At 37.2% G+C, this 27,330-nt stretch overlaps 1 protein-coding gene across 1 annotated transcript in view; it reads left to right on the top strand.

Moving 5' to 3' along the window:
* The window catches only part of FANCM (FA complementation group M), a 61,533-nt gene that overhangs the window by 6,164 nt on the left and 28,039 nt on the right, over positions 1 to 27,330 (top strand). Inside the window, exons 3-13 of the mRNA XM_088829470.1 lie at positions 1,261 to 1,336; positions 4,222 to 4,380; positions 9,020 to 9,155; positions 11,451 to 11,585; positions 12,029 to 12,157; positions 12,972 to 13,058; positions 14,912 to 15,096; positions 18,200 to 18,406; positions 19,866 to 20,079; positions 25,654 to 25,811; positions 26,848 to 27,003. Of these exons, the coding sequence (XP_088685596.1) occupies positions 1,261 to 1,336; positions 4,222 to 4,380; positions 9,020 to 9,155; positions 11,451 to 11,585; positions 12,029 to 12,157; positions 12,972 to 13,058; positions 14,912 to 15,096; positions 18,200 to 18,406; positions 19,866 to 20,079; positions 25,654 to 25,811; positions 26,848 to 27,003 (1,642 nt within the window). The remainder of the gene's footprint in view (positions 1 to 1,260; positions 1,337 to 4,221; positions 4,381 to 9,019; positions 9,156 to 11,450; positions 11,586 to 12,028; positions 12,158 to 12,971; positions 13,059 to 14,911; positions 15,097 to 18,199; positions 18,407 to 19,865; positions 20,080 to 25,653; positions 25,812 to 26,847; positions 27,004 to 27,330) is intronic.

Below are 27,330 nucleotides of genomic sequence, written 5' to 3'. Positions count from 1 at the left end.
CACACTTGGTGTCTCAATTGGTAAAGAATCCTCCTGCAATGCAGGAGGCCCAGGTTTGATCCCTTGGTCAGAAAGATCCCCTGGAGAAGAAAATGGCGACCCACGCCTGGAGAATCCCATGGACAGAAGAGTCTGGCGGCTACAGTCCATGGGGTTGCAAGAGTTGAAAGCAACTTAGTGACTAAACCACACACACACACACACACCACCACACACACACACACCACCCACCCACACACACCACACACACACACACACAAACACACCACCACCACCACCACTACCACCACCCCCACTGGAATATTACTGAGCCATAAAAAGAGTGAAATACTTTTGGCACTCAGTGAAATAAGTCGGGGACAAATACTATATATTAGTTACAGAAACAGACTTACAGACATAGAAAACAAACTTAGTTACTAAATGGGAGAGGGGAAGGGGGAGGGACAATTTAAGGGTAGTATGGGATTAACAGATACAAACTACTATATGTAAAATAGATAAGCAGCAAGGGTTTACTGCAGAGCACAGGGAATTATGCCCATTATCTTATAATAATTTATAATGAAATATAATATGGAAAAATACCAACTCACTACACTCTACACCTGAAACTAAGACAGTTTTGTAAACTATACTTCAATTAAAAAATAATAATCTGCTTTTAGTTTCCTCCAGCTATTGTGAAACTGGATACTAAAAGCTGTTCTGCAACTCAGTTTACTTAGGGTCCTTTGATTCTGTATTGGGGCATAGGGGAATCTGGCAAATTATACCAGAAGTGGGTGTTGAATTCTAAATGCAAAGCCTTGCATGATGCTTTGGTGCCACTGAGGAAATGTTTTAGCATTTAAAAGGGGATTTAGATTTTAAGAATTATCCCAAATTAATGTTATTCTTTTATGAATAAACAATTTAAAAATTGTGAGCCTTCCACCTGAAATCTGACTTCTTTAAAATTTTTGCATATTTTGCCTCAGTATAGGCCTTGATGTTGTAGCTTTATGTGCAAAAATACACTGAATAGTTTAAAAGAAACCCTAAAGTGTTTCTCATTGGTATAGAGTATAAACCTAAATCATTTGCTCTTCAGACAACATAACTAATGATGGTTCTTTCTGCCAGCCCATCAGTACTCTAAATAAGGAACAATGATAATGGACCATATATAATAGCTTGTTTAAGAAAATTATTTTTACTTTTGTGTTGGATAGATGAAATTAAAGAATTGGTTTTTTCTTTTTTTTTTTTTTAAAGGGTTGTAAGAGAACTAGTCAAATATACGAATCACTTTAGAATCTTGGCTCTTAGTGCCACACCAGGTAGTGATATAAAAGTAAGTAAAATTTATTACCATTTAAGAAAATAAGAACTTTTGTATGCGACCAAATCAGTTTCCCATTCTAGTATTTAGTTTAGCATCAGGAGTACAACATTTCTTATAAGATGCCTTCCTTTTCTTTTAGGGCTGCAGAAAATTGTGTACGTTAATAGTTTTCAGACTTCAGCATGCCAAAGAATCACTTGACACTGTTAAATTGTTAGTGTTTTCAGTTCTTTTTAAATTTTATCTTGAAATGACTTTAGACTTCCAGAAAATATTGAAAAATTAAAGTCTCTGTATATCCTTCACTCAGCTTCCCCTAATGTTATCATTTTACGTAATTGTAGTCAAATGATCAAAACCAGGAAATTAACATTGGTACGATACTAGTAACTGATCTGCAGATCTTATTTAAATATTGCCAGTTTTCCCACCAGTGTCCTTTCCTGCCCCTGGGTCCAGTCCATGATCTCACACTGCCTTTAGTTATCTTGTCCCCTCTGTTCCTTCCCAGCTGTGTAAGTTCGTCATTCTTTTCTCATCTTCTGTGACCCTGACGCTTTTGAAGAGTAGGTGTCAGTTATTTTGTAGAATATCCCTCAATTTGCAGTTGTCTGACGTTTTCTTAGGGCTTCCCTGTTGGCTCAGTGATGACTGGAGTGAAACCATGTATGCATTTTTGACAAGAATACCCCGAAAGTGATGCTGTACCTTTCTTAGCGCATTGCATCAGAGAATACGTGATAATTTGTCTTTTTACTGATGCTGTTAATCTTGACTTGGTTAAGATGATCCCTTTCTGGTTTCTACATTGTAAAACTCCTGTTTTTCCCTTTGTAATTAAGTCTGTTGTAGGGGAGATATTTTAGCACCCAGTGATGGTTCTTGCTTGCAACAATTATTTATGTGCTGTTTGCCTAATCATTATTTCCATTTTTTTTTTTACATTTCTTTTACATTTTTATATTTTGAATTCTTCTGTAGTGAAGAGCTGTCTTTTATTTTTATTTCAGTTCGTTACATCAATAGGGACTAATGGAGATACATATACATATATATATATATAATGAACTACAATCCAGTATCATCACTAATTTTTTGTTCACATTGTTTTAGATTTGGCTACTGGAAGTTCCTTGCAGGTGGCTCCTGTGCCTTTTGAAAGCACTCTTTTGCTTGTTTGTTTTGAATACTTCCTAACCTACTGGAATCACAAGATATTTTATGCTCATTTAGTATTTTTCCTGTTCCCTCTGTGGAATGAACCATTTCTCCAGGGAGCTTGGGTTCCCTTTATTGGAGCATGATAAAAATGCAGATTTTGAGCTGTGTCCCATGCCACTCTAGTAGTTCTGAATGGTCTTTTGTGTTGGATTTTGGATAACTTCAAAGATAGCTTTCAGTTCTGCCAAGCCATAAGACTTTTTTCCTTCTGTCCACAACCTCGATTATTTTTAGAAATTTCTGTTCTTTTGTTTCCTGCCAGCCTTGTTTAAATATGCTTGATGGTTTTTAGTCATCTTTTAAGTCTCCTCTTAAATATCACCTCTGCAGAGAAACTCACTCTTAAGCTATCAAAAGTCAACTCTTCCTATCTTGTGATTTTCTTCTTAATATCTGTCACAGTCTGTTATTCCTTTGCTTATTCACTGCTGTCTTTTTTAGCTCCTGCTGAATTAGTAGCTACTGCTGAGTTAGTAGCTACATGAAAATAGGGATTATGTATGTCTTGATATCTCTCACTAACTCGGTATCTAGCATGTGGGAGTTACTCAAATATTTGTTCAGTGATTAAAAGTATTAAAGTATTACTCAATTTTATAAAATGGTCATACATTTACCCTAGATATTGAATGTATGTGGACCTTAAGTAACTATATTCTACTGCTATATTAGGCATTATACTAGGTGTTGGGAATAGAAAAGATGCGATTCTTGCTCTAGAGTACGTTTTGTCTGAAATCCCATGAGATTTTTCTAGTTTTTTTTTAAAAAAGAGTTCTTCATTTCTAGATACTTTCAGGATTCTCTCTCCCTCCTACCATCTATCTATCCATCCACCTTTCCCTTCCATTCTTTTCATTATATTCAGGAGTACTGTGGTCTAATGATACAGCAATTATACCAACAGGTTTTTGTTTTTTCTCATATTCTCTATTTTTACAATTAAGTTCCTTTATAAGCTTTGTTTGAATGAAATTTAGCTTCAGAAATGTATTGACATATATATATATATTTAAATGGAAAATGTTTCACTCATTTATTTAAAAGATTTTTATTGGCCACACCACACAGCTTGTGGGATCTTAGCTCCCCGAGACTTAACCACTGGGTTGTCAGAGACTTCCCTCCACTCATTTATCAATAATTGATTCAGTGTAGGACCTGTTCCCTCAGTTTCTTAGCAAGTCAATTAGTAAAGTATTCCTGAGATACAGTTGTATGCTTTAATACTAAAGGGACTTCTCTGTTTTCCCCATTAAAATTCAGTGAAAAAAAAGTATTTGCTAAGGGATCAGGAAGCCTGGGTTTTAGTTCTGGCTCTAAAACTGACTGATATATTTTGAGGATTTGGTTTACTAATCTAAAATTTCTCTTTTGTCTGAGTCTTTATTGATAGGAAGACACAAAAATATATTGAGGAGCTTGCTGAACATTTCCTAATATTCTTATATCTTGGATGCTTGGCTTGAAGGGCAACATGCAATAAAGATGTTATAAAGGGCTTTTTCCTCTGTTGCTCCACTTCTGATGTGTTATATTTTTGTTTTAAAAATATTTGAAGATAAAAGTTTCTAACTTTTTTCAAAAATGTACTGCTATTTTTGTTAGTGACAAACTAAAACATTTAACAACTAAGATAATACATAATTGTACTTAATTGATTTCCCTTGTAGGCTGTGCAGCAGGTTATTACTAATCTACTCATTGGGCAAATAGAGCTTCGCTCTGAAGACTCTCCAGATATTTTGCCATACTCTCATGAAAGAAGAGTTGAAAAGCTTGTTGTTCCTCTTGGTGAAGAACTTGCAGCTATCCAAAAGGCGTATATACAGGTAAGCCATTTTTATCATAATTCAGGGTTTGTTTGTTTTTAATTACTTATTTATTTATTTTGGCTGTGCTGGATGTTCCTGTCTGCTTGGGCTTTTCTCTAGTTGCAGCGAGTGGGGGCCACTCTAATTTTGTGCACGGGCTTCTCGTGGTGGCTTCTTGCTGCAGAGCATGGGCTTTAGGGTGCACAGGCTTCAGCAGTTGTGGCTTCTGGGCTCTAGAGCACAGACTCAGTAGTTGTGGCACACAGGGCTTAGTTGCTCCATGGCGTGTGAGACTTCCTGGACAAGGGATGGAACCTGTGTCCCCTGTACTGGCAGGCGGATTCTTTACCACTGAGTCACCAGGGAAGCCCCAGAGGTTTTAATAAATGAACTGATAATGTAATTATTTTTGTTAATAAAATCTGACTGTGAAAGTATATGGTCATTTTATATAGTTAATATGTTGAAAAATTCTTTGAAATTAAGATTTTTAGTATGAGCACCATGTTCTATTTGTGCTGGCAGACTATGAGTTAAAGAGGAAATACATAATGATGGACCATTTTTAAAGCCAATAATTGGCTTATAGTTTATATTTCTTAAATCCCTTTTTAAATTGAAGTATAACCCTCCCCCACCAAATATATGGACAACAGAGTACACAAAATATAAGTGTGCAGCTCAGTGAATTTTCACATAGTGAACACACTCAAAACATGTATTTCCAGATTCAATTAGAAGTTTCTTTGTAAGGAAATATATTTCAATCCCTGATCCCTGTATAGCGGTGTTTCTCAACTGTCTTACCTACTTAGTGGCATTTGGCAATGTCTTGTTACATTTTTGGTTGTTCTGCTAACTAGGGAAAGTGGGGTGTAGACTTGCTACTGGCATCCAGTGTACAGAGGCCAGGCATGCTACTTAACATCCCACAGTGGACAGGAAACCCCCCCAGTAACAAAGAATTATTTGGTTCACGTGTCAGTACTGTAGCTGTAAGAGAAACTGCTTAGACAGTCATCACTTTCAATGGAAGAAATTTGGGATAACAATTAGTTTTCTAAGGTTCGTGATTACTATCATGCTAGGAGAATACCTCGTTTTCATATCTTTATTGCTATGGATTAAAGATGGCTACAAATTTCTTTCCATTGAGGGGCAGAGTATATTTCTCTGACCTTAGAATCTAGGCCTGCCCTCTGCTGACTTCGACCAATAGAATTTGATGAACCCTGAACCATGGTGAGCCTCAAAAGAAAGAAAAGCCAGTAGATAGTTAGAAGTGAGGGTGCAGATATGTGGTCCCAGCTGACCTGTTTCAGGTCAGGCCATCTGAGGCTCCAGACATCAGGAGCAGAGATAAGCTGTCACTGCAGTGTCCTGACAGATTTCTTTTTGATTTTTAATATTTTGTTTTGCAATAATTTCAGACTTTTAGGGAATTTGCAAAAATATTATGGAGAGTTCCAGTGGGGAGATACTTTGAGACTATGCAAATATACCTTGTTTCTCAAAATATTTTGTTCGCTAACTTTAAAATATAATGACGGTTCTTGCCTACAACAATTACTTCTGTATTTGCCTAATCAGTGTTTCTTGTTTCCCTCATTTTTTTTTTACATTTGTTAATTTGAATGCCTGTATAATGAAGGGCTGTTTCTTCTCCCTGTTTATTTTTTCAGTTCTTTATATTAATGTGGATAATTTTTATACTAATGGGTAATTATTTTCTCTTGTGGGTTAAGTGCTGTACTATCATTAGTAATTTTATTGGCCAGTCAGTTCAGTTCAGTCGCTCAGTCGTGTCCGACTCTTTGCGACCCCATGAATCACAGCACGCCAGGCCTCCCTGTCCATCACCAACTCCCGGAGTTCACTCAAACTCATGTCCATCGAGTCGGTGATGCCATCCAGCCATCTCATTCTCTGTCGTCCCTGTCTCCTCCCGCCCCCAGTCCTTCCCAGCATCAGACTCTTTTCCAGTGAGTCAACTCGTCGCATGAGGTGGCTAAAGTATTGGAGTTTCAGTTTCAGCATCAGTCCTTCCAGTGAAAACCCAGGATTGATCTCCTTTAGGAGCTCCTTTAAGAGCTCCTTTAAGATGGCTCCTGTGCCCTTTAGATATATGCTTTTTTGCAAGGGGTCATCAGGGGAGGCCTGTTGTTGTTTAGTCACTCGGTCTTGTCCAACTCTTTGCGACCCCATGGACTGTAACCCGCCCAGCTCCTTTATCCATGGGATTCTCCAGGCAAGAATACTGGAGTGGGTTGCCACTCCCCCACAGGGGAGGCCTGCTGCTGCTGCGTCACTTCAGTCGTGTCCGACTCTGTGTGACCCTCACTTTCTGGGATTACAAGATGTTTTATAGTCATTAGTAGTTGTTCTGTCCCAGCTGTGGAATCAGCCATTTCTCCAAGGAATCCTTGTACCTTTCATGGAAGAGTTGTGTTTAAAGACCAAGACATGGGAACTAGATATGCTCGTTGTTTCTGTGTTGTCATCACTTCTAGGCCTTCTCTATGACCTGCTTGAATTCTTTCCTGCAGAAAAACAATCAGGAACAAATAAAATGGTTGTTTTAATCTATGGCATTTTGAATTAGTGTGTTATTCAAGAATAAGTAAGCAATGTTTATCTATCATTTAACCTTTAATACGTCTTAAAGAGAAATTTTATTAAAATATGGTTTGATTTTTGTTTCTAAATTACTTGTAACAAAATTCTAAGTGTTAATAATTTAAGATGTGGCAGTCTTTCTGGTAATCATCTCATAAATACTAATACATTTGGTTATGATTCAATCACTCCGTTTTTAAGAATATAAAATTATAATTTGTACAGTCAGTCAGTCAGTCAGTTCAGTCGCTCAGTCGTGTCCGACTCTCCGCGACCCCATGAATCACAGCACGCCAGGCCTCCCTGTCCATCACCAACTCCCGGAGTTCACTCAAACTCATGTCCACAGAGTCGGTGATGCCATCCAGCCATCTCATTCTCCGTCGTCCCCTTCTCCTCACACCCCCAACCTTTCCCAGCATCAGAGTCTTTTCCAGTGAGTCAACTCGTCGCATGAGGTGGCCAAAGTATTGGAGTTTCAGCTTTAGCATTAGTCCTTCCAATGAACACCCAGGATCGATCTGCCTTAGAATGGACTGGTTGGATCTCCTTGCAGTACAAGGAGTCTTCTCCAACACCACAGTTCAAAAGCATCAATTTGTACACGTGTAATTTAATTTCATTGATTTTTTTCAAGATTGCTTCTTTAGGCAACAGGTTTGATGAGCAAAGCTGGAAGAGAGGAGAGATTGAAATGTACTAAAATAGCTGTATTTTAGGAAATAAAACATAGTACAGATTTGAATGGTTTATTACATATTGCTATAGTCCGTGTTCATCTGGAGAGCCCTTTTTACCTTCACTGTGGAATCAAGCTCAGGGCCTTTCCTCTGCCGTTTCCTCTTCTTAGATTGCTCTGTCTTTAGAACTTCTTGTGCTGGACCTACTTATTATTCTGCTGTCAAGTATTACCTCTTAAAAGAAACTACTTTGGTAGCATGAACACGTGAAGGACTGCAGAAGCCTGTATGCCCAGCTCTCCCCTGAGAGTGCTACTGCTGTCACCCATGAAGCAGCAAGCTCTGTCACTGGCCCAGCCCAGGTCACTACCTTTCCTGCAGCTCAGTACCAGAGACGGCCCTGGCCCAGGGTAGTCCACCTCCAGCCAGGGGCCTTCGTGGGGAAGGGTACCCAGAAGAGGAAGGGTACTGGGCCAGGGCAAAATCCAAGGACCCGATCCTCTACATCCTGGGGCCAGACACAGGAATGAGGCAGGGGCAGCACGGTTGCTGCTGCTCCCAGTGCTAAGTCGCTTCAGTCCTGTCCCACTCTTGTGACCCCCTGGACTGTAACCCACCAGGCTTCTTTGTCCATGGGATTCTCCTACTGGAGTGGGTTGCCGTGCCCTAACTGCTATTCCCATCCCTCCTGCAAAAAACTAGAAGGAAACCACCTTTGTCCACCTTGTATAATAATAACCCCCTTCCCCACATACAGCATCACTATGTTTTAGGTTCTTGAATACATTTGTCATAATCGAAATTCTCTAATTTCTTTATTCCCTCTATCGAATTTTAACTTTATGAAAGCAGAAATTCATTTGTCTCAGCCACAATATCTCCAGCATCACGAACAATGCTTTATACGTAGTATATGCCTAATGAATATTTTTGAAAGAATGAATCAGTGAATGAAATTAAAGGTATTCAAGGCATTTTTATTTTGTCATCGCTCCACAGATGTTTATCAGACTTGTTCTAGGCACTGACGATGCAACAGAAAATAAAAAAAATCAAGGCCCTCCTTTCATTGTGCTTAGGTTAGGGAAAGGGGAGGAGAGTTAAGAAATAAACAGCTAAACACATATGTTCTTAAATTATAATTGAATCTAATAATTGATTCTGATGACTCTCATATGGATATTATCTGGGGATAAAGGTCAAGTACTTTAAAATTTTATCATCTCTTCTGTATTTACTTGAAGTTTGTATTTTAAGACTAGAATATAATTTAATATATATGGCTATTTTACTATGTGAGGAAATGATTGTATTTGAAAAAAGATTTTAAAACAAAAACTAAATTTCTTTGAAACTTGCAGATTTTGGAAGCATTTGCCAGTTCTTTGATTCAGAGGAATGTTTTGATGAGAAAAGATATTCCCAATCTAACAAAATACCAGATAATTCTTGCAAGAGATCAATTTAGGAAAAACCCATCTCCAAATATTGTGGTAGGTATTTTAAAATAAATTTTGATGATAGACTTAAGTTCTTACTCAAAGCAAGGATGAAATGTAAATAATGATTGGTTTCTGGTGTATATTAGCTCATCAGGAATTCAGGTTTGAGTTATATAGTTTATAATGAAGTGAAAGTCACTCAGTTGTGTCTGACTCTTTGCGACCCCTTGGACTATACAGTCCATGGAATTCTCCAGGCCAGAATAATGGTGTGGGTAGCCTTTCCCTTCTCCAGGGGATCTTCCCAACCCAGGGATCAAACCCAGGTCTCTCACATTGCAGGTGGATTCTTTACCAGCTGAGCCACAAGAGAAGCCCCAACTTTTATACAGTTTATAGAAGCACCAAAAAAATCTAGCAGGAATACAGTTTGATAACGTGAATTAAGACAGATTTACCTTATAACATTTTTTAAAGTTTATTTCCTTATTTGGCTGTGCCAGGTCTTAGCTGTGGCACGCGGTATGCAGAGCGCGTGGGCTCAGTAGTTGAAGCCATGGGCCTAGTTGCCCCACAACTTGTGAGATTCTAGCTCCCTGACCTGGGAGCAAACCCACTTCTGCATTCCAAGGAGGACTCCAAACCACTGGACCACCAGGGAAGTTCCTATCTTGTAACTTTTAAAAGTGATCTTTCAGTTCACTTCTGTTCTGCAAAGTCAAAGAAGGGTCATAAGAAGGTAGATCTTAACTAACTTTTAGACGTCTGGCACTTAGTCTTAATTCTCCTTACTGAAGTCCGAGTAAACACTGTAGTAAGCTTCATATTTTTACTCTTCTTTGGGAAAAAATAGATGGATAGGGAACAGATCCATCAAGTTAGGTCCAAAGTTAGATGCTCACAAGCACAAAAAGACACTAAGTCATTCTTGGAACTGAGAGAGAATGCGTGTGCAAAAAGAACAAGGCAATTGAGTAAAGGTATGAGGGAGACAGTGAACAAATTGATTTGACTGAGGTAAAGGATTGAGGAAGTCAGATATGTTAGATACTCTAGTTTGTGACTGCCTGGGAGTAGCTTTAAATGTTACACTAGAATTAAGGACTTTATTCTGTAGTCTCTGGGGAACCACAAAGGAAGTCTTCTGTGAAATTGCAGTGTATTATTTTAAACTTTAATAAAGTGCTTAAAGTTTATTCTAGGAGTTAAAGTTTCATTGAAATTTTAAATCATAAATCTAAACCTGTTGAACTTGGTCCATTGATAATATTGTTTTATCCTTTTAGATAATTAGGGTGCCATTTTAAAACATTTATCACTATCCTAGAAACATTTAAAATGAGTGTTCTGTTCTGTTCTGTTCAGTCGCTCAGTCGTGTCCGACTCTTTGCAATCCCGTGGACTGTAGCCTACCAGGCTTCTCCATCCATGGGATTCTTCAGGCAAGAATACTGGAGTGGGTTACCATTTCCTTCTCCAGGGGATCTTCCTGACCCAGGGATCAAACCCGGGTCTCCCGCATTGGAGGCAGACGTGTTAACCTCTGAGCCACCAGGGAAGCCCAAAATGAGTGTAACTGGTGTTAATTGCTAGTAAAAATGTAAGGTATTGAATAATATTCTTCATCTCTAATAAAGGAAAATGATTAAAATACACTCTCAGTGGTCTTCTTTAAAGGTATCTTATCATATAGATATAGCCACCTTTGCTCCCCTAAAAGGAATATGTACTTCACTTTTCCTTGAGAGTAGTGTTTAAAAGCACAATGATACTGGACCAGATTTCCTGGGTGCAAATAGTGGCTCTGCCCCTTACCACCTGTATGAGCTTCTGCATCTCTAAATGGGCATGACAGTAGTATCTGCCTCCTAGGTATTAAGATCGCTAAGTTTGTATAGGTAGTGTTCTTGTAACACTGTTCAGATGTTACTGTGGCATGTGTACTTGGTGTTAAATGTTAGTGTTAAAGAGTTTGACTCAACATGTGTCCTAATGTCAGAAACCGTGTGGATAGGCCCATATCTGTTTTATTTTCCCTTGTATCCCGAATGTCTGTCTCAGTGCTTAGCAAATAGTAGATGCTTATTAAATTGTTTTGAAAGACCAAACGCATGTATATACTGCTAGTAATTTACCTGTAAAGAAAAACAGCATATGAAAATATTCACCCCTTCATTTATTCTCTTTAAAATGTAAGTTTCCTGTTGAATTAAATGAAGGGGCAGATTTTGTATAGAATATACATTGATCACAGGACATTAAAGTAGAACCAATAAGTTCTGCATGATGCGTGTATCTTCATTTCTTTCTCTGGGTAAATTTGATACGTGCTTTTTTTTTATTGTTTTAGGGAAACTGCAACAAGGCATGATTGAGGGAGAGTTTGCTCTCTGTATTAGTTTATATCATGGTTATGAATTATTGCAGCAAATGGGGATGAGATCATTATATTTCTTCCTCTGTGGGATTATGGATGGAACTAAAGGTAAATTATATGGAATTATTTAAAAAAGGTGATGACATATATTATTTTGGTTAATGATATGTATATTGAACAGTTTGGATTACTTAAGGCGCTTTAAGAAGCAATGAAATAGTTATATAACAAATTTTTTCTTCTTGTTTTTTTTCTTCTTCCTTTTATTTTGCTTAAACAATAGACATATATTTCTTACAGCTCTGGAGACTGGGAAGCCCAGGATTAAAACACATCCCAAACCATGTTTGATTTTTGATATATTACTGGAAAAAAGGAAGCCATTCATTAATACAAATGTGAATGTGGAACTGGGAAAAAGTTGCTGGTTTTCATTTCGAAATTTGAAAAACTTGCATTCATTGCTGAATTGTAATTTCTCTTAAATAAATAATGCATTTGATGAATTTGCTGTTAAATTTAATGGGAAAATATTTTCTTAATTTCTGAAGGAATGACTCGGGCAAAAAATGAACTTAGCCGAAATGCAGACTTCATGCAACTTTATGGTCATCTAGAGAGCATGTTTGCACATACACGTAGTACTTCAACAAGTGGCGTTTCTGCTATCCAGGGAAAAGGTCTGTTTTTTCTTTTAAATTTTACATTGTTTCTTCTTTATCAAGGTTAATTTTAAATTAAGCTCCATTGATCCACATGTCTATTTATACCTACTTATATTTCTGAAACCATAGACCTGTTAAACATAAAAGATTTTATTCTTCAACTTAGGATAATATATATTCAAGTAGTTCATGAACTTTAAACATATGATAGAAGTTAGTAGGAGTTGTTACTGGTGGTGAAAATTTTCAGAACTACCAACTACTGATTGTAACTTAAATAAATGTGAGCTTTTGCCTTCTGCTGCTGCTACTGCTGCTGCTAAGTCGCTTCAAGTCGTGTCTGACTCTGTGCGACCCCATAGACGGCAGCCGACCAGGCTCCGCCGTCCCTGGGATTCTCCAGGCAAGAACACTGGAGTGGGTTGCCATTTCCTTCTCCAATGTGTGAAAGTGAAAAGTGAAAGTGAAGTCGCTCAGTCGTCTCCGACTAGTAGCGATCCCATGGACTGCAGCCCACCAGGCTCCTCTGTCCATGCGATTTTCTAGGCAAGGGTACTGGAGTGGCTTGCCATTGCCTTCTCCGTTTGCCTTCTACTTTGCTGCTTATTCCTATTTGGATTATTTCTCAGAATGAAATTTTCATAGCAATTCAAAGTTTATTTTACAGTAAGGTTTGTGTGCTACCTAGATGCCAGTTAGTGTTTAAATAAATTTTAAAAACTGAGTTTTAACAAATCCATTTTGAAAAGGATAATTAAAATACACGAATGTAATGGAATATGAAAAAAAACACAGAAAAGTTTTTTGTTTGTTGTTTTTTTTTCCCCAGGAGGTAAAGATAATAAGTTCTGCTATAGTCATCCAAAATTAAAGAAATTAGAAGAAGTTGTAGTTGAACACTTCAAGTCATGGAATGGTAGGTTGTATTTAATATCCTCAAGGCAAGGCAAAGTCATGAAAAAGTTAAAACTCTGATTCATTAGTTTTTGCTAACATTTCTTATGGAGAAGATAAGCTTTTAATTATTCTGGATTATGAATATAAAAAAAAACTTAGAAATTTTGGCAGCATATGGACCAGGGAGATGGTGGAAATGTTAACATTGGGGTATTATGTGAGAAAGAAAAGTCAGCCTAGGACAGTATAAGGGAAGCAGATAGTAAAAACTATATATAATATTCAGTTCAGTTCACTTCACTTCGGTCGCTCGGTCGTGTCCGACTCTTTGCAACCCCATGGACTGCAGCACGCCAGCCTCTCTGTCCATCACCAACTTCCAGAGTCCACCCAAACCCATGTCCATCGAGTCGGTGATGCCATCCAACCATATCATCCTCTGTCGTCCCCTTCTCCTCCTGCCTTCAATCTTTCCCAGCATCAGGGTCTTTTCAAATGAGTCAGTTCTTCGCATCATGTGACCAAAGTATTGGCATTTCAGCTTCAGCATCAGTCCTTCCAGTGAATATTCAGGACTGGTTTCCTTTAGGATGGACTGGTTGGATCTCCTTGCAGTCCAAGGGACTCTCAAGAGTCTTCTCCAACACAATAGTTCAAAAGCATCAATTCTTCAGCGCTCAGCAACTTTATAGTCCAGCTTTCACATCCATACATGACTACTGGAAAAACCATGGCTTTGACAAGGCAGACCTTTGTTGGCAAAGAAATGTCTCTGCTTTTTAATATGCTGTCTAGGTTGGTCATAACTTTCCTTCCAAGGAGTAAACGTCTTTTAATTTCATGGCTGCAGTCACCATCTGCAGTGATTTTGAAGCCCCAAAAAATAAAGTCTGTCACTGTTTATGGAATTTATCTGGAATAATTTTCCTTACAAAAGCACCTGCTTCCTTTTTCTTAGGTATCAAATATTAGCTTTATGTGTATTAAGTCATTTAATTCATGAAGATTAAATGAGTTAATATATAAAATGCATAGTGGAGTCCCTGGCACACATATGATTAATGTAATATGAATCGTGTTTCAGAAGGATTGTCAGAGTCCCATGCAAGGTTAAAAAACAAAAGAAAACAAATAACAACACACACACCCGCCCCCCACAGCTTGCAATTAGTATCCGGTTGTTATACTCAAGTCTGCATACCTTATATTTACTATTTCATTTCATCATCACCTCAATCCATTTTAGATATTAAGAAACTAAAGCTTAAAGAGATTAAATGAAAGAGATTAAATCACTGCCATGGTCACACATTTCCCAGAGGCTAAGTGGTCCAACCTCAAAATCATGTTGTTATTCGTGCATTCTACTTCTCCCAAGCACAGAGACAATGGTAGCAGCTTTGTGACTGCATGTAGGGTATATTCTTCAGTTTTCCTTAGAGAATTTGAAAGTATCGATAATTCAGGAACGGAGTACCATGACCTGGATTAAGACAGTGCCTAGAGTGAACAGAAAGGAAAGGGAAGTTTTAGAGAATCAGTGGACACTCTGTAGACCTGTGCTTCTGGTTTAGAAGGTAAAGAGGTATAAGAAACATCATGCATAAATTGAAGGACTGATCACAGGTAATTTTTATTTGATTTGTTTGGGGTTTTATTTTACCATAGCCAGTGAGAGATAAGGAGCCAGGATTATTAAGAGGACTAGAAAAGGTAGAAGGAAAATCGGCAAAAGTTTAAGATGCTTTAAATTATTTTTTTGAAAGAACTGTTACAAGTGTAACTCACTGGTATATAGTTTCAGGTTTGTTTGCCTTTTGAATTATTAAATGCTTTTTTTTAAAGTTGGTAAATTATTTTTTTGTTATATAGCTCGAAAGACGTCTGATAAGAAATGTGACGAGACCAGAGTTATGATCTTCTCTTCATTTCGAGATAGTGTTCAAGAAATTGCAGAAATGCTTTTACTGCATCAGCCAATTATTAGAGTAATGACTTTTGTTGGCCATGCCTCAGGAAAAAGCATGAAGGGTTTTACCCAGAAGGAGCAACTGGAGGTAATTATTTTTTGAGTTGATGAATATAAAAATAAAATTGATTCGCTCTGCACTTATGCCATTTTATTTTGTTTGTTAAGCTATAGCTCAGAGATAGTTTTATAGTAAATATATAAATAAACCTAGGTTTATTTTGGCATTGCCTTTCTTTGGGATTGGAATGAAAACTGACCTTTTCCAGTCCTATGGCCACTGCTGAGTTTTCCAAATTTGCTGGCATATTGAGTGCAGCACTTTCACAGCATCATCTTTCAGGATTTGAAATAGCTCAACTGGAATTCCATCATCTCCACTAGCTTTGTTCGTAGTTTTGCTTCCTAAGGCCAACTTGACTATACATTCGAGGATGTCTGACTCTAGGTGAATGATCACACAATCGTGATTATCTGGGTCATGAAGATCTTTTTTGTACAGTTCTTCTGTATATTCTTGCCACCTCTTCTTAATCTCTTCTGCTTCTATTAGGTCCATACCATTTCTGTCCTTTATTGTGCCCATCTTTGCATGAAACGTTCCCTTGGTATCTCTAATTTTCTTGCAGAGATCTCTAGTGTTTCCCTTGCTATTGTTTTCCTCTATTTCTTTGCATTGATCGCTGAGGAAGCCTTTCTTATCTCTCCTTGCTATTCTTTGGAACTCTGCATTCAAATGGGTATATCTTACCTTTTCTCTTTTGCCTTCTGCTTCTCTTCTTTTCACAGCTATCTGTAAGGCCTCCTCAGACAACCATTTTGCCTTTTTGCATATTGGTCATCAGTTTTCTGAGTGCTGTGCTGTGCTTTTGGGGAAATTTTAAACTTTTGCTTTTTTAAAACTGTACAGCGTTTGGCAGATTACCTGTTAAGTCTGTACTTGAGCAGTCTGTGACAATTAGGTATGTCTTTAATAGCTGGTTCATTTTTAAAGATTCTTTCTTGAATCTGTCAGCATGAAAAGGTGAGGACTCCTACTGTTTACATACCTCTTATACCAGTCTCCACCGCCCTCAGAAGAGTCTGTTTAAGTAAACAAGTGATGAAGTCACAGAGGAGGCTCCGGATTCTTTAGGCTCTTGTAGGTCATTTCTGTTTTAATGACTGGCTTTTTCTCTGAGTGCGATGAGCAGAAGCCCTTGGAGAATTTAGAGCAGAGGAGGGTCATTGCCTGACTGATATTTTAAAAGAATCACACTGGCTGCTGTCTTCAGAATAAACTGTAGGGGCTAAGGGTGGAAATAGAAAGACCAATTGGAAGCATTATTACAATAATTCAAGCTAAAGATCATGGTGGCTTGGACTACGTGGAAGCAGGGAAGTTTGCGAGAAATGACTGGATTTTGGATATATTTTGAAGGTCAAGTTGACAGGACTTACTGACAAATTTAGAGTGGGATCTGAGATAAAGGAGTTGACTTTTTCATTAACTCATTGTCATGCTAGTGTAGTTCAGGGAATCCTGGTGAAGAGAAGAAAAAATAATTTTCCCTCTACCCTTCTGAGTTCTTAGCTGCGACCTCTGTAATAAAAGACAGATTTACAAGAGAAAAACAAACTGAAGCATATTAACAAATGTATACTGGGCTTCCCTGGTGGCTCAGTGGTAAAGAATCCACCTGCCAATGCCAGAGACACGGGTTCAATCCCTGGTCTGTAAAAATCCCACATGCCATGGTGCAGCTAAGCCCAGGAGTCACGACTTTTGAGTCTGCTCTCGAGCCAGGGATTCCTAACTACTGAAGCCCGTACACCCTAGAGCTTGTGCTCCTCAACAAGAGAAGCTACCACAATGAGAAACCCAAGTTCCGCAACTGGAGGGTAGCCCCTGCTCACCTCATCTAGAGAAAAGCCTGAGCACAGCTGAAAAGCAATATAAATTAAAAACAAACAAACATGTATACTTCATGTATGTGTGGGAAAATACCGAGGGAAAAATTAGTAACTCCCTGAAGTGGGTTAGAATTCATATTTAAATAGCATCTTATGGGGAAAGAGGAGTGGCCTTCACAAAGGAGAGTAAATGATTTTCAGGGAAGATGAATGGGGTCTTAAAAGACGGGAAGTATGAGTGATAGATTGTGATGAAGTTTGTTTGGATATGGTGTGGACTTTCAGTCTCTTGCTGAGTCAGTTTTCCCTGGTTGATGAAACTCCTGGGGAAGGGATTTATGCCAGTTGAGTTCTTCCTGGAGGATCTGCTTTTAGGCAGATAAGTGGCCAGAGAAACCACATTTTGCTTTCTTTTTGAGTGCCTTCAGCTCAAAGTAATCAGTGTACCCAAAGCAGCATGGGTCTGGGGCAGCATGATCTAAACTCCTGTAGTCAAAATTTGGGCTGCCAAAATTCTGCCACCCTTCACTGGAATAGCAGTGTAAAAAGTAAAATATGAATTGTATTTTTAACTAAAATTTTTGTTACTGAAGTATAGTTGATTTATACAATGTTGTATTAATTACTGCTATACAGGAAGGTGATTCAGTTACACATATGCATGCATTATTTTTTTAAATATTGTTTTCCATTATGTCTTATCACAGGATATTGAATATAGTTCTCTGTGCTGTACAGTGGGAACTTGTTGTTTGTCCATTAAGTTTATATCTGCTAATCCCAACCCTTGACTTGATCCCTCCCCCCAGCCCCCTCCCCCTTGATAGCCACCAGTCTATTCTCTATGGCTGTTATTCCATTTCTATTTAAAATATGAATTCTAGAAATAATAAAACATAGTTTAATTATTAAACTTACTACTTTTTCTAAAATTGACTGACAATAAATTTAGGTCTAGGATATGATAAATAGCAGTAAGTGCTCTGGGGCCATTTACATGCTCTACCCCCTTTTTAGTGATGTTAAAAATAATATCTGTGCTTTCTAACTCATGTGTAAATGGTTAGAAGAACCTTTTGGAATCATAACCATCATTAAAGCAAAGAAATTGGGACTGTGCTTTGCACTGTACCACTGTCTCTCTTGGTTTATAATTTCCATTTTGCCGCTTCTTTTCCTATTTGGTAGTATTTTGGGTGCTGATTTTTAATCTGATTTCAGGGGCAAATGGAAAAAGTATGCTTTGATTTGCAATTCTCTTCTAGTTGCATCTAATTATTTTTAAATTTTAATTTTAGGTAGTGAAACAATTTCGTAGTGGTGGTTACAATACGTTAGTGTCTACTTGTGTTGGTGAAGAAGGTTTGGATATTGGAGAAGTTGACCTTATAATATGTTTTGATGCCCAGAAGAGCCCAATTCGTCTTATACAGCGAATGGGTAGAACTGGCCGCAAACGTCAGGGCAGGATTGTTGTTATCCTTGCTGAAGGACGAGAGGAACGTGTAAGTAGACTTGTGGAAGCATAATCTGACAGTTGAAATTTGAGAAACGGAACCTAAAGACAAGTATCAATCTGTTCACATTCAAAGTCCAAACAGTCTGTAGGTAACTGTGATTGATTTTTGTTTCCCTTTGTATTAGATACTACCTATTCTTCTCTTGTAATTAGGAAAATTTTTTACTTGACTCAGCTTCATAACTTTTTTCCATATAAAGAACCATATCTTTGTACTTCAGTATTAATTTAGCAACACATAGATACAAAAATCAAATATTACCTTGTCTATTTCCCTGTGCTTTTAAGGCTTGTTTTTTTTTTGTTCAGTTGTTGTTTTATTAATAACTACAGTGAGCTGAGAATATTTTTTACATTTTAAAGACGCCTAAATCAGTCAACTAACCCACCAATCAACCAAGAATATGCACCGGGGGTAATATGTAGCCAGCAAAGCCTGAAATATTTACTTTCTGACCCTTTGTGGAAGTTTACTAATGTTTATTCTAAGTGATAAGGCATTGAGTGATATTCATAAATCTTGGGTGACAGGCCTTCCTAAATATGTTGTACATAATATTATTCTGTATATGTACAGTAAAGTGTTAATAACTTTTATACCTGAGTGGGACTATTTCTGTGGCCCAGTAAATATTTTTAAATAGTTTTACATTAAGGAATTTTCATTAATGCCAATAGTTTTAAACAATTGATTTGACGTCTTTCAGAAACCCTATGAAAATCATCCTGAAAAGTGAATTACTTTTTCCACCAATACTTTTTATGTTATTATACCATATTCTTATGTAACATCCAATTTATCTGTGAAATAATTCTAATAAATGAAATGTCTGGCAGCTTTTAAAAGTCTATGTATTATCACTGAGTGGAATTGGGTCCTAACTAATTGTATTACCTTAGGCAACTCACTTAACCTCTGTTTAAGTGTTAGTTTTCTTATCTGTTAAAAAGTCATAATGGACCACATTTCATGAGTACCTCCTTTGTGCTGGACACTGTTGCAAATGTTTCAAATGTGTTGTTTTACTTAAATCATGTCAACAACGCTGTCAGGGCAGTACTAGGGATTTTCTTGTTGTATACAGTAAAGAAAATTGACACGTAGAGAGATGAAGTAACGGGCTGAAATTAAAAAATAGTATTTTTTAAAGCAGTTTATACTTATATATAAATACTAACCTTATTCAAAAACAGCAAGATACTGAATAAAAGACAGACTTCTTTGGTACAATATAGTAACTAAAGTAAGAGTAAATCTTGAAATGATTTTCATTAAGACTTAAATAGGCTTCAAATTTAAGACAACATATATTCTGTTCCTCAAGTATTTAAGTGGATCAGAGTTTAATTTGCTGTTTAGAATAAACTCAGGGTGATATAATAACTGCTTGTTATGGTTAGTGATTATTATAGAAATAAAATGATTTTGCTTTTTTTTTTTGCAGACTTATAATCAAAGTCAGTGCAACAAAAGAAGTATTTATAAAGCTATTTCAGGTAATAGGCAGGTCCTTCATTTTTACCAAGGAAGTCCACGAATGGTTCCTGATGGAGTCAACCCACAATTACATAAGATGTTCATTACACATGGTGTCTATGAACCAGAGACGCCTTCTCGGAACTTGCAGCGAAAGTCATCTATCTTTTCCTATAGGAATGGTAAATACAGTTTTTTGCATTTGAGACACACATTTGTTTTTCTGTTATTTGTTAGCGGATCATATATTGATCTATTCTATGAGAAAATCAACATAGATTCTAGTATGTTATAGGTGTTCACTTTGAGAAGGACAGAAGAGAGATGATTAATGTGGCAAAGGGAACAAGGTACTGGCAATACAGAATGAAAGAAGCTCAGTGTTGGGAAAACTGAAAATATAAGCCCAGAGAATCCTCTTTACAAAGTGTAGAAAAGAGGAAAACAGTTTTATTATTGAATAAGCATTAAGCCATATTACAATATCCTTTGTAAGCAATCCACCAAGTTAAGAGAAAGAAATTCTAGCCTATTCATTTAAACAGTATTAATCCTTTACATCATGTTCTTAAGATTATAACAGTAACTTGTCTTCTTATAAGAGGACAGAACCATTTGCTGTATGTTCTTTCATTGTTGTTGTTGTTTTAGTTGCTAAGTCACGTCTGACTCTCTTGTGACCCCATGGACTGTAGCCTCTCCAGGCTCCTCTGGGATTTCCAGGGCAAGAATACTGGAGTGTGTTACCTTTTCTTTTTCCAGGGGGGTCTTCCTGATCCAGGGGTCGAACCTGCGTCTCTTGCATTGGCAGGCAGATTCTTACCACAGAGCCACCTGGGAAGCCCATGTTCTTTCATAGTTAATTCCAAATTCACCCAGTAATTAAGGTAGCCATTTGTGTTAGCTAGTTGTGTTTATCCTCATCCTCCCTGCTAGCTCAAACAGTAAGGAATATACCTGCAATGTCGGAGATCCAGGTTCAGTCCCTGGGTTGGGAAGATCCCCTGGAGAAGGGAATGGCTACCCACTCCAGAATTTTTGCCTGGAGAATTCCATGGACAGAAGAGTCTGGCAAGGTACAGTCTGTGGGGTCACAAATCATAGTCTATGGGGTCACAAACACAACTGAGCACCTAACACTTATCCAAAGAAATAATAAAACTTCTTTCTCTATGACAAGCAGATAGGGAGAGCTCAGAGAAAGGTGCCAAGGCTAAACGCCCCAGGTGTCTGAGAGATAGGGACTCTGTCTTCCTTGATGTTTACATTTCAAAGAGATGTCTCATAGGTCCTTAAGAAAATCATTTCTGGTTGAAAAACTGGCTAAAGACTTGCTTTGCCTTTACAAAGATTTGCATGCATATCAGAGAGTTAAATAAAGGATTTAGGAAAATTAAGTATCTGTGGAATTGCTTTCAGAGAATCAGGGGGAATTTCTTCAAAGGAGAATTTTTTTTTTTTTTTAATTTACTGTTACACCAGATAGTGGTGAAGCTAGACTAAGCTGGTGATACTGAGCCAGTGAGGAACAAATATTAATACTTTGGTGCCAGGGAGCATAGTAAGGAGAGGGCTAGCTTAAGAACTGCAGAGATTTTGGTGATATCAAGACAATATCTTGAAATATTAAAGAATCGTAAAATATATTCTAAACTTTGGAAGAAACCTCAAGAATCCATCCAGTCCAGTTACCTACCAACGTAGGGATGTTTTCTATAGCATTCCTGTTAAGTGTGTGTGTGTGAGTATTCAATCTCTAGGTCGTGTCCGACTCTTTGAGACCCTGTGGACTGGAGCCCACCAAGCTCCTTTGTCTGGGATTTCCCAGACAAAAGTGCTGGAGTGGGTTGCTATTTCCCTCTCCATGTGAAATGTATATCAAGCCTCAACTTGAACATCTCTGTTAATGGAAATTGTATTCTTTTATGAGAGTTTGTTCCATTGTTGATAGTACATATAAAAGAAGTTCTTTTGTTAAAAAAAAAATCTGTCTTTGTATCTTTTCCTCATTGATTTAATTTTGACTTTGTCAACTGAAAAAATGCACAATATAAAAGTTGAGAATTATGTTTTATTCAGGGAGGACTGAGGACTATAGCACAGGAAGGAAGCCTCTCAGATAGCTCTGAGGGACTGTTCCAAAGAGTCAAGTGGGGAGCCAGGATAGAAAACACCCAGTCACTGAACATCAAAAGATTACTGCTAATCCCAGAAAACTGGACCTCTCAAGTTAATGATTTTAGTGCTTTTTAATGCATAGGAAGATGCAAGAGTTTCAGCTCACTGAAATTATTCCTTTGATATCCATCTTAACTACCTAGGGCCAGTATTCTGTTTTTCTCCATTCTGAAACCCCCTCAGGGGCAGCTGCAGTGGCTGATGGCCGATCACCCCAACAACATCCTTTCTTTACTGAAATGGCAGGTGACTTTATTTACCCACAGCTTCTAGACACAAAAATGGATTTGATCTTTGAGATACCTAGGTGGCAGTTTCTTTATATATTTGAAGTCAGTACCTCTCAAGTTTGTTCAACTGACTTTTCCACTGGTTTTCATTACTATGAAGTTTCAGAATTCTTCCCCATCCTGGGCACGTTCTTTGGACTTAGTTAAATTTGTTAATGTTCTTTCCCTTAACTCAGAGCCATTAATCAGTGTTTTGTGGATATGCCTGTTAAACCTAATGCAAATTCACTTAATAGAAATATACCTATCATTTTACAAGACTTTGCCAAATTATGGTTAAAATGAAAAGATAGTATATATTTGAATTCTCTTGAATATATTAAACTAATAGTAAGATGAAAACTGGTTAGGTTGGTGTACATTTTTCTTAGTGATCATTTAATTTTTATAGATGTTAATTAACCATATGTTTAGTAATTGTTTCTAAAAATGTTACTAGTTTAGTTCAGTCGCTCAGTACTGTCTGACTCTTTGCAACCCCATGGACTGTAGCAAGCCAGGCCTCCCTGTCCATCACCAACTCCTGGAGTTTACTCAAACTCATGTCCATTGAGTCGGTGATGCCACCCAACCATCTCCTCTTTCCTCCCCTTCTCCTGCCTTCAATCTTGCCCATCGTCAGGGTCTGTTCCAATGAGTCAGTTCTTCACACCAGGTGTCCAAAGGATTGGAATTTCAGCTTCAACATCAGTCCTTCCAGTGAATATTCAGGACTGATTTCCTTTAGGATGAACTGGTTGGATCTCCTTGCAGTCCAAGGGACTCTCAAGAGTCTTCTCCAACATTACAGTTCAAAAGCATCAAATCTTCGGCGCTCAGCTTTCTTTATAGTCTAACTCTCACATCCATACATGAATACTGGAAAAACCATACCTTTGACTAGACGGACCTTTATTGGCAAAGTAATGTCTCTGCTTTTTAATATGCTGTTATAACTTTTCTTCCAAGGAGGAAGTGTCTTAATTTTGTGGCTGCAGTCACCATCTGCAGTGATTTTGGAGCCCCCAAAAATAAGGTCTGTCATTGCTTCCACTGTTTTCCCATCTATTTGCCATGAAGTGATGGGACCAGATGCCATGATCTTAGTTTTATGAATGTTGAGCTTTAAGCCAACTTTTTCACTCTCCTCTTTCACTTTCATCAAGAGGCTTATTAGTTCTTCTTTGCTTTCTGCCTTGAGGGTGGTGTCATCTGCATATCTGAGGTTATTGATATTTCTCCCGACAATCTTGATTCCAGCTTGTGCTTCTTCCAGCCCAGCGTTTCTCATGATGCACTCTGCATATAAGTTAAATAAGCAGGGTGACAATATACAGCCTTGACATACTCCTTTCCCTATTTGGAACCAGTCTGTCGTTCCATGTCCAGTGCTAACTATTGCTTCCTGACCTGCATACAGATTTCTCAAGAAGCAGGTCAAGTGGTCTGGTATTCCCATCTCTTGAAGAATTGTCCAAAGTTTGTTGTGGTCCACACAGTCAAAGGCTTTGACACAGTCAATAGAAGCAGAAGTAGGTATTTTTCTGGAACTCTCTTGCTTTTTCGATGATCAAACAGGTATTGGCAATTTGATCTGGTTCCTCTGCCTTTTCTGAATCCAGCTTGAACATCTGGAAGTTCATGGTTTTGTACTGTTGAAGCCTGGCTTAGAGAATTTTGAGCACTATTTTGCTAGCACGTGCTGCTGCTGCTAAGTCACTTCAGTCGTGTCCGACTCTGTGTGACCCCATAGATGGCAGCCCACCAGGCTCCCCCGTCCCTGGGATTCTCCAGGCAAGAACACTGCGTGTGAGATGAGTGCAGTTGTGCAGTAGTTTGAACATTCTTTGGCATTGCCTTTCTTTGGGATTGGAATGAAAACTTTCCAGTCCTGTGGCCACTGCTGACTTTTCCAAATTTGCTGGCATATTGAGGGCAGCACTTTCCCAGCATCATCTTTTAGGATTTGAAATAGCTCAACTGGAATTCCATCAACTCCACTAGCTTTGTTCGTAGTGATGCTCTCTAAGGTCCACTTGACTTCACATTCCAGGATGTCTGGCTCTAGGTGAATGGTCACACAATCGTGATTATCTGGGTCATGAAGATCTTTTTTGTGTAGTTCTTCTGTGTATTCTTGCGACTTCATCTTAATCTCTTCTGCTTATGTTAGGTCCATACCATTCCTGTCCTTTATTGTGCCCGTCTTTGAATGAAATGTTCCCTTGGTATCTCTAATTTTCTTGAAGAGATCTCTAGACTTTCCCATTTTATTGTTTTCCTCTATTTCTTTGCATTGATCTCTGAGGAAGGCTTTCTTATATTACTAGCTCATGTACATTTTTCTATGCTTTTCTTCTTCCATTTTCTCTGATTTTTCAAGTGTCAGTGATTCATCTTGCTAATAAGGTAGCATGTATAAATGTCATCTTTTATATATTTGTATATGATTCATTTAGGCTAGAAGTCTGAATATATTTAATGTGACTAGGAGAAGGAAATACGTTTCTATTTCAAAAGTCTTAGGGGCCTCCGATTGCTAGATCTGAAGAAGACCTGAGAGATCACGTAATTCAAACCCCTTATTTTGCTAGAGCTTTCATGTAATATTTGGGAATAACTAAGACAGAAGTCCTGATTTCCAATTCAGTATCTTTCTTATTTATTTTTCTGCCCTCATCTTTATTGGGACCAGAGTTACAGCTTAATATTTTTAATCCTTTCCATGTTGGTGATTATTTTCCTTTATAAAGATTATTGAAATAATAAAGGATTAATTTGCTATACATTTTTAAAAGTAGATTATGTCATTTTTTAAGGCAGTAGGTCTTTCTTGTCCTTTTTAAACTGTCGTCCCACCCAACCCCGCATTTAAGACTTTAGCTAAAACTCTTCAGTCTTTGCATCTCTTCCACATCCATACCAGCTTCAGATAACTTTCTGATAGTGTTAAGATAGAATCATGATGCTAGTTTTCCTTTGTAAGTTATCTGTTTCCTTCCAGGTCTTAGACAACAAAATAGAGTCCAAAAGAATACAAGACTGAGAGCTACCTGGTGATGTTTTGTTAATGAAGGTTAGCTGTAGTTGGAAGGGTGCCCTAGTACTTTCAAAAAGGTGAGAGAAGTTTAGGAGACATGTAGAAACAGGAAGGAATAACCAGTGTTTATATGAAGAAAGCGAAAATTAAGGAATAGAATTGGTGGTTTAGCAGAAACAAGTAGACAGAGACTTTGAGTTGATGTCTTTTATTTTGTGTTTGTCTAGCAGATTTTTTTTAAACCTGTTTTCAATTATTTTTTAAACTAGGAATAAAGCAGAGTAATTCAAAGAATGATTGGTTCTTATCAGAGGAAGAATTTAAATTATGGAATAGACGATATAGATTAAGAGACACTGATGAAATTCAGGAAATAACATTGCCTCAAGTTCAGTTTCTATCTTTGCACAATGAAGAGAGCAGACCAGTAAGTTAAATGTGTTTTCAGATGTTCTTTATAGTCACTATGCAATAGCTTTGGGAGTAAAGAGAATGAATATTCATGATCAGAAGGTGAAAAATTAAGAATTTAAGCAGTTTTAAAAAGAATATTAAAGAATAGTCTATCTTGGTAAAACTACTCATTTTCTTGTATTTCTTATTATGTATATATTTTTATATGACTGTAATATATTTATATTAATTCTGACTTTATTAGTTTCTTCATATGAATATTTCTTTGTAGGTGTAATTTTTATGATTGTTATGTTACTTTGTAATATACCATACTTTAACTATTTCTCTGTTGTGTTTTAGAACTATTTTCAGTATATTACTAATATAAAATTATGCTATGAATGTCTTTGTACAAACCGGTTTTTACTTTTTGTTTTGAAATTAGAATAAAACTTTGAATTGAATATTAGACTTATTTTATTATGAACAAATTTTTGATGAGCATAAGCAAAGTCAAACAAATTGATCAGAGGTTACATATATACCCAGAGATAGAAAAACAACTTCAAGGAAGATACCTTTGAGAAGATTTATAGGACTTGAAATACTTGGCTTTGAGAATCTATATTTTTTTCACTAACAGGGAAAGTGAGGAATGGCAGCAGGCATGATGAATTGGGATCAGTATCACTGAGAGATTATGAATACCTCTTTGTTACATTATAGAACATAATCTAGCAAAAACTCTTAATATGGAATTATATAAACAGGAATATGTCCAAGTAACTCATCTAACATTTATTTATGTATTTTATTTTTAATGACATAGTTTTCTTTCTAATTTTACAAGCAATACATGTAATAGTTATTTTTATGATGTATTTAAAAGGACATCTTTGTACTTAAAAAGTTATTTGATTTTTCACCTGAAATTTTAGTTGAAAATACCTAAGTGAATTAAAATTATTTACAGTATGCCAATTATCTGTATATTAAGTATTTTTTAAATCAGTGTGTGAAATCTGAGTATGTGTGTTTTTTGTTATGTTAAATTATTGTTAATCAAGACTGAAGAACCAACCATTGGAATTCATCAACTGTCTCTCTCTGAATGGAGATTATGGCAGGATCATCCTTTGCCTACATATCAAGTTGACCATTCAGATCGATGTCACCATTTCATAAATATTATGCAAATGATAGAAGGAATGAGACATGAAGAGGTAGGAGCCTACTGTAACTTTCTCTTGCTGGCATGACAGTGAAATTAGAATACTTTAGTTTTCTTAATTTGAAGTCATTATTATAAGAAACAAGTATTTATTATAAATAATCATAGCTAGACTATTTTGTTTTTCTGTGTAGCTTCTTGTGATCTCAGTGGACTAGTTTTCTATCTTAGGAGAAGTGGGCCTAATTAGAAGAATGCCATCTGTGAATACTGATAGACAAGAGTGAAATTTTAATGTATTTAATGGCTAAAGGGAGCTTCCCTGGTGGCTCAGACGGTAAAGCATGTGCCTACAATGCAGGAGACCTGGGTTCAATCT

This window comes from Moschus berezovskii, chromosome 21 (genome assembly GCF_049115385.1).
Source record: "Moschus berezovskii isolate FMDL1 chromosome 21, NW_MosBer_1.0, whole genome shotgun sequence".
NCBI lineage: Eukaryota > Metazoa > Chordata > Mammalia > Artiodactyla > Moschidae > Moschus > Moschus berezovskii.
The sequence above is the reverse complement of the archived record's forward strand: the minus strand, read 5'-3'. Positions and strand labels throughout refer to the sequence as shown.